General features: G+C 35.3%; 2 protein-coding genes across 4 annotated transcripts; one reads left to right on the top strand and one right to left on the bottom strand.

Annotated features, from left to right (window-relative positions):
* Positions 1–777: 777 nt before the first annotated feature.
* Positions 778–6,251, bottom strand: LOC309498299 (flavin reductase (NADPH)-like). 3 transcript variants are annotated; one of them, XM_082168930.1, is made up of 5 exons: positions 6,106–6,251; positions 5,424–5,588; positions 4,487–4,688; positions 4,205–4,369; positions 778–2,284 (listed from the first exon to the last, which is right to left on the bottom strand). In XM_082168930.1, exons 2-5 carry the CDS (start codon positions 5,556–5,558, stop codon positions 2,127–2,129), a joined length of 660 nt encoding a protein of 219 aa, XP_082025056.1. In that variant the 5' UTR covers positions 5,559–5,588; positions 6,106–6,251; the 3' UTR covers positions 778–2,126. The 3 variants fall into 3 exon arrangements, with proteins under 3 accessions (XP_082025056.1, XP_082025057.1, XP_082025058.1); XM_082168931.1 differs by having other exon boundaries at positions 5,424–5,585; positions 6,106–6,237; XM_082168932.1 differs by lacking the exon at positions 6,106–6,251 and adding an exon at positions 5,920–5,941 and having other exon boundaries at positions 5,424–5,585.
* A 1,110-nt stretch (positions 6,252–7,361) lies between these two features.
* On the top strand, positions 7,362–13,989 carry LOC309498297 (N-acylethanolamine-hydrolyzing acid amidase-like). The gene is made up of 11 exons (XM_082168928.1): positions 7,362–7,658; positions 8,033–8,197; positions 8,307–8,430; positions 9,046–9,136; positions 9,217–9,293; positions 9,393–9,565; positions 9,728–9,790; positions 9,895–9,961; positions 10,244–10,272; positions 12,331–12,397; positions 12,773–13,989. The coding sequence occupies exons 1-11, from the start codon at positions 7,483–7,485 to the stop codon at positions 12,782–12,784; spliced, it is 1,044 nt and encodes a 347-aa protein (XP_082025054.1). The 5' UTR covers positions 7,362–7,482; the 3' UTR covers positions 12,785–13,989.
* Positions 13,990–14,002: the final 13 nt, after the last annotated feature.

The raw sequence follows: 14,002 nt of genomic DNA on the forward strand, positions 1-14,002 counted from the left end.
TTTGAAATGTGAATCATTCACTTGATTTAATGTACTCCTTCAACATTACGCATAAATCCTCTTTCCTAACACTAGTTATTGCTCTTCTGATTAACAAACATGATATCTGTCCATTGAGGACAAAGTCCTCAGATCACAATCAGAACATTAATCAAAGGAAGTCATCAGTTCAACTTGCAAAAGCTCACCAGTAATAAAAGTGCAGTAAATTAACAATTTTCATTCACTATCTCTGTTGACATCAAAAAACTGCACTTTGATAACAAGTATAAAGTAAAAATATTTCACTTGAACTCTAGCAACAACTATTCTCGCTGTCATTTCATCCATCTGACCAGAGCAGATTAGTATGTGACCGCTCTGGCTCTGGAACAATCTAGAAAGTGTCCTCACAGGTTGCCTTTGGCTCTTGCAACATAGACAGACTTGTGTTGGTTTTGGATTTGACCTTTATTTAGAAAATTACTACATATCGATTTACTGGGTGAAATCTTACTACACAAGTCTTAAAGAGACAGTTCACCCCAAAATGTAAATTCTGTCTCCCCCTAATGTCGATTAAAATTTGTTTTCTTTTTCGGAACACAAAAGAAAATCTTTAGCAATAATGTTCAGGCTGTTCTTTTGTAAGAAAGTTTTTAATGATAAAGTATGAGCTTTGTAAGTCCTTTGGCCCTTACTTTAACAATTATAAGGCAGCTATCAGCTTATAACACAATCTAGAACATACCAACATGTATTTCCAAGGTAGGCTATAGACTCTCTGACACACTGACATCAGCCTTTCACCACAGAAACGGTTTATTATGAACAGTGCAACACTGCGCTCATGTGGTCATGAGACACTCGGTCACACCAATTGCGTAACAAATGTCACTTACTATCTCTAGCAGACTGAATAGAGGACAGTTTAATTCATTAATTTGATCAACAACAAACAACCAAAACAAAAATCATTTCACAAAGTATTCACTTCCAAAACTTAGATTTCTGTGTCTATGCTGAACTCCTCGAACGGCGAAGAGCCAATCAGTGTTTGTGGCAGGAACAAACTTCAGGTACTCTCTAAAGATATTTTGCTATTCGTTAGTGTTTACTTCGTCTAAACCAGAGATACATTTTTAAATTTTCATACATAAATCAAATGTTTTAAATCACTTACGACTATATGTTAAATAGCAGGTCAGTGTGCTTTATTTAACATATGTTAAATAACATATGTACCAATATAGTCAAAATTTTAACCCGAACATCCAAGTAGTCATAGTGTATAGCTGTATAAAATCTATTTATGTAAAATCTGTAGGCCTATGTGTACTGTATAAAACCAAGAGAAATTGAATACATCAATGAACAAAATATGCAAAAAATAAAGTGAAAAAAAAAAATACATATAGTAACAATAAACCTTCATGCAAAATACAGGTTTAGACAGGATTATATAGTTCAGAAAGTTAAGAACTGAATTTTGACTAAAACATTTTTATACCATTAAAATATGTTTATTATTATATAATGGTGTTTTAAAGTAGACTGGAATTGAAAAAATTGCTTAAAATATTAAGACAGGGATTAATTTGTTTTAAGTTACACATAATGCACACAAATGTCTAAAATTATAGATTAATGATAATTTATATAGATTAATGATTAGAATTGAACAAATGTTGCCTTGATAAAAATAAATATGGCCTTTCACATTTAATTTCACAATTCATACAGTATTTTAGAGAAGACAAAAGTGCATGCAGCTTATTGTCATTTCTTTGCTCTCCATTTTTACTCCTGGAATTTCATGTTAAATCAAGTTTACATCACAAAATGCATTTTCTACAAGGTTTTATGAATTACATTTTCTTGTAATTCTGCCAACCTTTCTTTGGCATTAAGAAACACATTTTAAAATTAAAATAAGCATCATATACAGTGCCCTCCACTAATATTGGCACCCTTGGTAAATATGAGCAAAGGCAGCTGTGAGAATAAATCTGCATTTATCCTTTTGATCTTTCATTAAAAAAATACACAACATTCTAACCTTTCATTGAAGTAAAACAATAGGGGGAAAATCTCATTATGAAATAAATGTTTTTCTCTAGTTCACGTTGAGCAAGCAAAGTGCAAACTCATTTGGTGATGATAGCAACAGCTTTCTTCATCCAGGCATTGTTATTGAGTAGAGAGAGCATGAAACGAGCCACATCTCCTCTTGACACAGACTGGCCGATTGGCAGACCATTTTCATCAGGGACATAATAACCTTCATGTGTGAGGAACTCATTGGCTTTGAAAAGAATGAGAAAAATGACCACAAATTTAACAAAATACAAAAATGCAATTTGTGATAATCTAATCGCTTTGCAGTAAAGGCAAATTTGTCAATAAGCATTTTATCAGTGGTGGACAAAGTAAACAAATCAAGTACTTGAGTAAAAGTACAGATACTCTAATAAACTATTACTCCTTTTCAATTTGATAAAAGTACTTGATTTTTTATGTACTTAAGTATTAAAAGCAGGGCTTCGAACCAGATCAGAAAATAGCAGAATTAATATAAGACATCACCAAACAAATAAAAACATGATTAAAACCAAACTAAAGGTGTTATCGAGTTAAGCATGAGAAAGAAGAAAAAAAACATTTTAAGAGATGATTTAAATGTAGACAACGCAGGGGATGATCTGATTGAAAAAGGTATGGTAAGGTAAGTTTAAGGAAAAAGGTAAGTTCTATTTAATATTTTAATTTGCCAGTCAACCAATCACGAATTCAAAGTGTAGACTACGGCCTGTACAAATGTGACGTTGGCGCATCCAACGTGAGTGAAATGCCCGTCCTCAGCTGTCAAGTCACCATATAAGTCGCAGGCATTAGCGGCAGACTTTTAGCTCCTGGATCTCAGGAGTTTTTCCAAGGATGTGTCACCAACCTTTATGATAAGTGTTATGATGAATGGCAGGTAATGCGTTTCAGGAAGTGCATGCCTCTGTGTCAGCATTATCTGACACCTGAGGACACACACGACTTGCGCGTTATTATAAAGAGTTTCTCTATAAAGAGGCTCATATCACGTCTGTCCCCACTGAATGGAAGGGAATACGCAGCAGTGGGTCAAGCCATGGCGCTTTTTTATTTGAGTGCTTAGTTACAGCCGATCAGGCAGTCATTCCCCTCAGCATGGCATAGTGGGTATTTGTTCCCCATAGCGTCTTGTCAGACACAGTGCGAGTTCCTATTCGAAAGGGAACATCTCTGTTACAAATGTAACCCTGGTTCCCTGAGAAGGGGAACGAGACACTGGCATGTCTCAGGCTTGCCTGCTTACGTCTCCTTCAGACGAAGAAGTTGATTATGTGTACTACAGGCACCCTCATGGTTGCACTATGATAGCACTTAGCTTAGCCCAGTTCATTCATTAGGGACCAAACAGAGATGAAGTTAGAAGCGACCAAACACCTCCATGTTTTCCCTATTTAAATACAGTTACACGAGTAGTTACACGATCAAGTATGGTCACACAAAATAAAACGTGGCGCTTTTCTAAGCGGGTAAGTGCTCCCAAGTGCTATTCCGCCATACATTATAGTTATCCTTTTTACCCGCTTAGAAAAGCGTCACGTTTTATTTTGTGTCACCGTACTTGATCGTATAACTTCTCGTGTAACTGTTTTTAAATAGGGAAAACGTGGAGGTGTTTGGTCGCTTCTAACTTCATCTCTGTTTGGTCAGATGTAGGCAGGACGAGGCCAAGGGCTGTGAGAGAGTGGCGCGAGGCCGGTGGTGTGATTACTAATGAGCGACACCTGCGCGACGCACCGGTCTCGTATCTCTCACGGAGGAGCAGAAGCATAAAGGAGGAGCGATGACAGTGAAGAACGAGAGAGGCCAGGCCTGGATTTATGTTGTGTTTTATTTTGTTACATGTGACAGCAGTCGTCCGTGAGGGGCTGCTGTCTTTACTTTCATTTTGTATTTGTTTATTTATTTTCTTATTAAAGTCTTTAAATGTTTGCCGGTTCCCGCCTGCTTCTTCCCACAACATCTAACTTTGTTACATACTTAAGTACAGTAAAGAAGTCAAATATACTTTGTTACTCTCCGCCACTACATTTTACCTGTTACTTAATGTAACAACAATCAAAGAAAATGCATACATTTATGCATTTTCATTCATATCAAAATTTGTTTTATTTATAAATCCCACCTGTTGTTGGTGTATTCTTGAGGCCAGGGGGCCGGACAACAGTCCAGTTGATGTCATCAGTCTGCTTAAGAAAGTTTTCCATTTCATACATGTTGTTCAGAACGCTTCTAATCATGGGAAGCAACATGAAGCGGATGAGTAAGGAAGAATTGGAGCCTGAATTAGCTGTGAAGAGTGTCATAACAGTCCAATTACTATACCAGACAACTGATCAGACCAAAAATACTCTGTAAGGTAAAGAACCCTCAGATTCATGTACCTACAAATAATAACAGCACTTACGGTCAGTGTACCATGAGGTCATGGTGATGATTCGATTCACTTTGGCATCACGCATAGCATTTAATGCTGCCGTCATAGACTGGGTGTAGCCAGTGATTCCATAAAAAAATGAGATTGGAAAGCCAAGACAGGACAACACGGCATCCTGGCCTTTGAAATGCGGTTTCAGGCTGTCTTCAGAAAAAATGTCTCCCTCAACCACCTATCACATGAGGGCATGCAATTAAACAAGGTTACATGGTTATGAGGTTGCACGCTAGTTGTAACTACAAAGTGGTCACTGAAAATCTACTCTTGAACACATGAAGTATTATCTACACTGGCGGCTTGGTGTAAATCATATCCTTATTTGCTGTGTCTGGATAACTGTCCATAAAATACTTTCTGCACAAAAATGTGGGGCAAGCCAATCATGTGATGATATCAACCCATAAATCGATCACATTCATTTTTTATGCCACCCTTGTGATGTTATGCTGAATACAAAAACTCTTGCAAAACAAACATTTGCATGTAGGTTATGCAGTAAAATGTTCACCTTTGCACCCTGGTGACTTAGAAGTCCTTACTTTTATTCAAATTATAAACTAAAAAGTCCTTTCAACATTAATCATTGTGCAAATTTGAGTCATCTAGGTAAGAAAGAAAATAAGAGCGAATAACTCAGACTATATACTCATACTTTATATAAATACATTATAAAATGTAAGATATGCTTCAGTTTTTCATGAAGGACATTGCTAAATGAATTTAGTAGCATTTGAGATTGTGGATGTGCAGTCCACTCCTTTACTTTACACCTGAAAGCAATACATGAACAAATGTAACATAAAATGAACTAATTCTTAATTTTCATCATGCCATTTAAAAAATAATACCAATAATACCTTTTGAAATAAAAACTTTGAAATTCTTAAATGTTTATCCGCCTATTTACCTTGAGGTTCTCGTGTGTTACAGTCAGTTTTCCCGGGTTTCTGACGACAGCAGTGACGGAGTGTCCTTGCTGAAGAGCCTGATTCACCAGCTGCTGTCCGGTTTGACCAGTCGCTCCAAGTACAGTAATCTTCATGTTTAATCAAGACAAAACCTTTTATTCCTGCTAAAAGAAAATGAGTCAAATTACCGCTGCTATAACACAGTAACACACGTTTACAACACACCAGAGAAGAGCTAAATGCATAGGTTATTGCGCAGAAGGTCGCGAAAAGATATTCTGCCTCTGATACAACCATTTTTACAGTCTATGGATATAACATGCTTAACCACAGTCCAAAAATTACATTTATTATCGCAATTCTCCTCCTCAAGGACAACCATATATAAATCTGCGGACACAAAACTGAAAGTGTGTGTTTTAACCGAAGGAAATTATTTGTAAATCATCGGAAGAATTCGAGCATTACCAAATACAACACTGTTTAATAGCCTACCTGTCGTCAATGCACAAAGGAAACAACTAAATGCAGTGACATAATGTCATATAAGCGCAGTGTAATTGCTGTGATCGGCAGCGTGGGTGTGCAACGAGTGCAGTGTTTGCCGTAGTAGCCTAACTTACAACATAACAAAATAAAGCACATGTAAGTAAATATATTCCTAACAATGACCAAACTCACTCTAAAATCGCTCCTGTTGATGGGGTTGGCAAAGCAACAGTAAACACTTGGACGCGCTCCCTGCTGTCAAACAGCAGCTGATATAACTTTCACCCTTGAGGACTTGAGTGCGCATGCGCATTGCGAGTACTCCACGCAAGAGTCCTGACATGTCCAAAAGCATGTTTTCCCCCAAAAAAGTAAAATAAATAAATAAATTATGCTGCAGTCATTGTAATATATTGCATTGGCATTGTAATAAAAATGGCTTATCACCCTATCTTTAAAAAAAGAAAAAAGAAGAAGAAATACAGAAGCGTCAAAAATATATCATATTATGGTATTAAAAATGTATTTATTAATAACAATTAATAATAACCTTACTTATTTCTATGGTGGGCAGTTAACCAGCATATGTTTTTTAAAACTGTTTTTGTTGTTGCTCCAAATAAAACTTTGTAAAAACTCTGACTCGCCTCGTGGCTGCTTGATTTGGTGTGGTTCATGGCTTCATGGATTGAATATGAATGGGAAAATACTTCTGGGACAAACGCCGCTAATAAAAACGTGGGCGGACAAAATCAGAAGACGAATGGCGTCTTTCTTTAACGAAAGTTCAACTAATTTGAATTTGATTAAGTTACGTATAAATTTATTCCATAATGCTACTCGTTTTGGCACCAAATGGCGTATCGTTAAAAAATTAACTAATTTGAAACGCCTATTTTTTCTTTTTTAAAACATGAGTAAGCATGCAAGAAGCATAAAGTCTGAATAAAGTCATGTGAGTAGAAGTGCTGTTTACCGTCGCAGGCAATATAAGCTGTTTACCTTTCTCCAGTAGATCGAGCTTTTTTGCATATGTTTGCACATACGAGGAATTAGTTTTGGTGACAGAAGCTTCCACAGTACAAATAGAATGACAGTGACAGGATAATAGATAATAAATAATGAAAATAGAATAAGTAAATAGGAAATTTAATATAAAAATAAATAAATAATTATACACAATATACAAAAATATGGGGTAGCCTATACGTAACGTATAAAAATGCCAGGAAATGCATTTATGAACATCATGTGGACGTTTGTGCGTAATAAATACTGCTTTTCCTCAATCTGAGACCACATAAATCTTGGGTAAAAAATAAATCTGTAAATGAATGTCTGACAGTCAAAAATAAAGCAACGAAGCTTCTTGAACAGAAACCCTATACTCAAACCAAAGCTATTATGATTTCACACAGTGGACACCACCCCCTTGTGGTTAATGTGTTACTGTCACAACAATCTCAGTTCCTTGTTTTCAAATACAGAAGTTGGGCAGTTTGAAGGACTCTTTGGTTTCGCTTATTCAAATGTCACTATCACAAGGACAGTTAGTGTTCAGCATTCACCATGAAGCTTCAGATTTGTCTATTTCTCGGCGTGACATTTTTCTGCGTATCGACAGCTGATTTCTCTCCACCAGTGGTGAACATCAGTCTGGACGTGCCCGCCAATCAGAGGTGGGCTCCTCTGAAGAACCTTTATGACATTAATTTCTTGAGAAAAGCTGCATCTGAAGTGATCGAGTAAGTATCAAATAGTCTGATACCGCACGCGCACACACTACGAGAAGTTGCTTTCGATGGTATTCTTGTAATTTTGACAATGTTTTTGTTAGCCATTAGATCATTTTACCTATCTGACGAGTTGAAAAGGTTTACGCACAAAATTTGTAATCGCAGAAACGTTCGCAAAGCATAAAAAATGCATACACGAATCACGTGGTTAAAGCGCCTCTGAGAAGGCTGACATTCCCCCTCTCGTTTTTGATTCACAATCGTTTTGCAACTTACCTGTTGTTACTTTACCTGTAGGGTAAAGTTTAGTCACTGTTTGTCACTATCATCCCAGATCCACAGCATGTCTTATGTGTTTATGTCTTAAACACCCTCTTCTGCAGCTCGACTGTTCCCAAATGGGTTCATGTTGCCGTTAAACCTATAGTTCAGGCTCTGGAGAAATACATCCCACAGCCGTATGCTGGAGAAATACAGGGCATGGCTTCATTCTACGGGACTGACATTTCAGATATCGTGCTGCTGAACTTTGCCTATGAAGTATCTGCGTAAGTACAGTACAGCTGTTGACCTTTTCTGCATTTTTTGGTACAACACTTCTTTTGAAAGTTGCCAACGTCTTTTCAACATTCATTGTGGTTGCTTTGCTTTTTTCAGGTTTTGCACCAGTATTGTAACTCAGGATACAAAGGGAAATATATACCATGGAAGAAACCTGGACTATCCCCACGACGTGCTCAGAAATCTAACTCTAGATGTACATTTCATGAAAAATGGAAAGGTAATAAAGTGATTATTATAAATTGTATATTTTTATAATGTTTTATTAACAAAGTTTGGGAGGAACACGTTCAAAAGGTCTATCGGTCACACTTTAGATTAGGCTCTAATTCTCACTAAGAATTAATTATTAACTACGACTTTTGCCTCAGTAAACTCCTAATTACTGCTTATTAATAGTTAGCAAGGTAGTTGTTAAGTTTAGGTATTGGGTAGGATTAAGGAATGTAGAATATGGTAATGCAGACTAATGCATTAATATGTGCTGTAAGAGTACTAATAAACAGCCAATATCCTTGTAAATGCAAGCTGATAAGGAACTAGTTAATACTGAGAATTGGACCCTAAACTAAAGTGTTACCGATCTTTCCAATCAGCATGAGAGGAGACCTATATATATAAAGCCGACTCACCTACGTTCCTCGACTGTTTTCTGCATCCCTCCGCCACTATTGTCTGGTTCCTATCCTAGCCAGGGATACGAGGGAGAACTCTGGGTTTGGGCCAAAATCCGAGTTTGGAGCCATCCTCTCGGACAGCACACCAAATACGCATACCATTTTACTCTATCTGATTATTTCATGAATATTAAATTCTGAGATTTGTTTCTCTACAGGTGGCCTACAGAGGAACCACTTTTGCTGGTTATGTTGGGCTGTGGACTGGACAAAGCCCCAACAAGTTTACAGTGTCTGGCAATGAACGCAGTAGGTTTGATTTTTATTTTTTTTAAATGAGATCATCTAGTGAGTTTTGCACAGATTTTATTATGTCTGTATTTCCACAGATAAGGGACATTGGTGGGAGAACATAATTTCAGCCGTTTTATTAAAAAGTTCTCCAGTTAGCTGGCTAGTACGAGAGGTGAGAGAACACATGTATATTACAATTCAGTATTTTACTGACTTTGACTATGAAGAGACTTTTGCATTGAATAAATCTGTTTTGTTTGATTCTCTTCAGACTCTTGAAGCAGCTGTGGATTTCCAGGATGCAGTGGTGAGGCTGGCCAAGGTGCCGATCATCACAGATGTTTATTACATTTTGGGTGGTGTTCATGCTGGTGAGGGTGTGGTCATCACCAGAGACAGGGGAGGATCAGCTGACATCTGGCCCCTGGATGCACTTCTTGGAAAGTAAGCACCAACCATCATTTTTAAATGATATAAAAAATGTATGATGAAAGACAAAAGTGATGACAATAGGCTTCCATTTGACCATTCTGTTATATAGTACTAGTGCTTTCCTGAAAATATTTACATTACTAAACCTGTGATTTTGACTGTTGCTTATTTTAGCTGGTATAGAGTTGAAACAAATTATGACCACTGGCTACCCGCCCCTAAACGAGATGACAGAAGGCAAGCTGACAATTCTTTTTTTTAATCAATAATATGATTATTTACTGAACGGAACAAATTAAGAATTGTTTCTCACATTTCCTTTTTTTTCTTTTTTTTTTTAGAGATGTGGCAATGAAAGCATTAAATTCTACTGGTCAAAACCATATTAGTATGGATTCTCTGTATGAGGTATGAACAAATCCATTTTGGCTGCCTATTATTGTCGTAGGTTATGGCATTTAGTTCTGTTCTACAGTCCATTGTTAATGTACCATAAAATGTGCTTTTATAAATGTTTTTTAGTATATAAGTAAATGCATTCAATCATAAGCAATTTCTGTTGTTGGATATCAAAAAGATTTGAAGAATTTTCTTTAATGATATTTGTGTTTTTTGATAGTATGGACTTTCATTAAATAATTTATTGAAAAATGTGTTGATTCAGTGACCATGTCAGTTTCATTTTTACAGGTTTTATCTGTGAATCCTGTATGTAATGGGTAAGGAGGACAGTTATGTATTTTCACATGATATTTTATGGTTATGTAATGACCCCAAGTAGAGTGATCATTTCTCGTATGTGGTAACCAGTGGTTCCTCATAGAGGTTTTATTATTAGGATTTAACAACGCAATGCAGAATTTAAGTATTATCCCGAAGAGATCACAGAAACAAGTCTTGTGAATCCTCTGCTTTTTCACACAGCTTCACAGACACTCATTGTTTCAGTTTCTCAGCTGGAAATCAGAACAGTCCAAGCATTGATATCTGTTGAACTCTCACCCTCTTTCATGTCTGATGCCCAAACTTAACACTGATTTTAAACTCATCTTGCTCTACTAACTTTATTTATCATTGTTTGTCAGAGTTGTTATTTTGTCATGTGGTACTAGTGGGTTCTTTGTAACCATATGATGATATTCATTTACATTAATGCATTTAGCAGATGCTTTTATTCAAAGTGACTTACAATTTTTGGGAATTTGTCACAGAGCCAACATTCATAGTATACAATGCCAGGTTTATTAGAAAGCTAAAGGAGGGAGCAAGCTAGAGCAGAGGAGAAATGCAGAGAAGAAAAAGGAGAGGATTTAGTCTATACTAGAAACATAACACTTTTTTTATTTTATTCCGCTGACACAACGCAACATTGTTAGTTATTTGTCCCAGTTTTCTTTCATTCTTTATTTTACCAGGTTAAAACTCATTGAGATTAAAATCTCTTTTACAAGAGTGACCTGGCCAAGATAGCAGCTACAATAACATAGACACACAAATACACATCAAAACACAAAAACACAATCAAGGATCACAACAGCAATTTACCAAAGGTTAAAACACATAATCAGTTAAAAGTAACTTAATCTCGTTTAGTGATGGAAGCATAGTCAGCTTTAAGAAGTTTTGTAAATTATTCCAAGCAGAAGCATTATATTTAAAGCCTTTTTTCCCTAGCTCTGTTCGAACCCGAGGAACCTTAAGATATAACAAATCATTAGAACGAAGATTGTAGCAAACATTTGTTTTAGAAACGCAGAGAGACAAAAAAAGATGGAATTAGACCACAAATAGACTTATAAATAAAACAATACCGGTTAAAACTTCTTCGAGTATACAAAGATGGCAACTCCGCTTTATCATATAAAGTGCAATGATGTGCTTGATAACTATAACCAGTAATGAAACGTAAAGCGCTATGATAGACTGTATCAATTTAAAAGAAATTATGAACTGGGGCATTCATGTAAAGCAGATCTCCATAATCCAATAGTGGTAAAAAGGTTGCAGATACCAAATGCTTCCTTGCACTAAAAGGAAATAAAGTTTCTGAAATAAAAACCCAATTTACGTTTAAGTTTAGAAAGTAGTTTATCAATATGGAGCTTAAAAGTTAATTGGCTATCAAATAAAATACCCAGGTACTTGTAACTCGCAACATATTTTATTTTTGTTCCTTGTGAAGATATAATTTCAGTAAGATTCCTTGGTAGAGCTTTGGATTTTGAAAAAAAGTAATTACTTTGGTTTTATCTATTTTAAAACCAGTTTAAGTTGACAGACGAAACTGTACAATTTAAAATGCTGATTGTAAATTATGAAGAGCTTGTGAGGCTGATGAAGCACAGCAATAAACAGTAGTGTCGTCTGCATAAAGATGGTACATAGCATTGGGAATGTTATCACAAATATTATATAGATATACAAAGAAAATAAAATATATACAAAGAAAATAAATTGAAATTAGTTTCATACATAATGAAAAATAAAAAATGAAAATTTACAGTTAGATTTACATTTTCACCTCAAAAAAGCAGGTTGGAAAATTGTTTTCTGCATTTGCAATTCAACCACTGCTGTGCAAAAATGGATTTTTGATACTGGTTTCATTTGATTGGTAGGAGCCCTATAGCATCTTATAATTTCTAATACAGCTTTAATACAATTGGAACATTGGTGTAAGTTCATTGGTTTAGGGTTGTGGAGTGTTAAGTGCTTGTGTCTTCAGCTCACTTTTTCTATAATAAGGCTTTTTAATGTGAGTATGTTCTTCCTTCCAGGATCACTGTTTATACAACCGTCATGAGTGCCGCCACACCTGAGAAGTACACAACATTTGTCAGAGATGTAAGAACAAGCCATTACACTACCCAGTTCCACTTTCAAATTTATTTACATAAAACATATTCTGCTCAAGATTCACTTAAGATTTACTTTATTTATGTTACCACCATTGTCATTTGAGGAAGTCTAGTTGGCTGGTTAAGTAACGTTTTGTTTTTGTTAGATGAAACAGCATTTCTATCAAAATGTAAGAGGTTACTGTAGCTTCTGAAGTCATTTTGACATTAAGGGAATTTTGCAACAGTCTGTCAGCTTTTGAAAGGAGGATCACAAGATTTTGGGTGAATAACTGGGTCGCGTGTCTTTTCTGTGCTTTTGAAACTTAACTGTCAGCTGACTTTTTAAATACAGTCAATGGTCTTTCCTTTCTGTTCACAGAGGTGTGAGTGATGGAATGAGCCATTCTCTTGATCAACTCAGCTTAATTCTGATCTTACCAACAAATCCTGCTTCTCTTCATGCTTTTCACAATGGAAATGAGTCTAATTTTAATATCTGTAAAGTACAACTTCACAATATTAGAAAAAAAATTAATATATATAGCCTATTGCAATAAAAAAAATATATATATATATATATAATTTTCACCAGATGTCTTGAATAGCTCTATTTGGAAAGAAGAAATCATTCTAGAATGATTGTGGTATTTTTGTATAGAAGTGCATCAGCATAGAACATAAAATGATTGAATAATGAAAAATGACTGGTTACTCTGAAAACTTTTTTGAGTGCGAACCATCCGTTTATGGCTGAACAATTTAGTCACAGTTTACAAGAGCTCAAATATCTTTCTTCTTGAGTTTTCATAGGCCACATTCCCACTTTGTTTGACTTTGATTTAATAAATGTGATTATAAAATACTATATAGTAATAAAATGTGTTTTTAACAATAATAATGCATGTTATAATTTTTTATTGTGATTATTATTAAATACAAATATTTAAACTTGCTATACTGTCAAATAAAAAAATGTAATAAAAAAATATTTAAAAAATGTATAGTACAACTGTAATTATTTACGACTTAATTTCTTAATTTTTAAATGTTAAACCAACTTGTTGGCAAATAAATATATGTGCTTGCTGCGAGTTTCAGAGTGAAATGCAGCACTGTGTTCGTTTATGCTACTGTGTTTCAGTGGTCAGAGAGTATCTTTGGTTGCAGCGTCTTCTTCACCATAATAAACCAAGCCGCTCTGAGAAGCTGAAACACCATATCATGATCACACGCTTCTGCGCGTGTAAATGAACACAGTGTCGTGCTTCACTTGGAAACCTGCTGTGCATATATTTATATAATTAAATGGCAGCCTTTGCGATTTTATAATCAAATTAAGTCATATTGTTTTAATTTCATTTTTTAAATTTGTATTTCTCTATATAGTGCAGCCCTTTAAAGAACTTTTGAAGAGCATCACTTTCACAGCATTTGTGAGGACATTTTTTAGGACACATAATAGGTCTACTATAATTATTTATTTTTCCACAACTGATGTTATTGAATGAAAAATGTAATTTGAACAAAAATATTTTGTAGAGGTGACAGTCTATTGTTAAATAAACTTTTTGAAATAAAACATCACAGTTGATCAGATATGTAAGGTTGG

The sequence above is a fragment of the Leuciscus leuciscus genome (genome assembly GCF_965113295.1).
Source record: "Leuciscus leuciscus genome assembly, chromosome: 5".
NCBI classification, from domain to species: domain Eukaryota; kingdom Metazoa; phylum Chordata; class Actinopteri; order Cypriniformes; family Leuciscidae; genus Leuciscus; species Leuciscus leuciscus.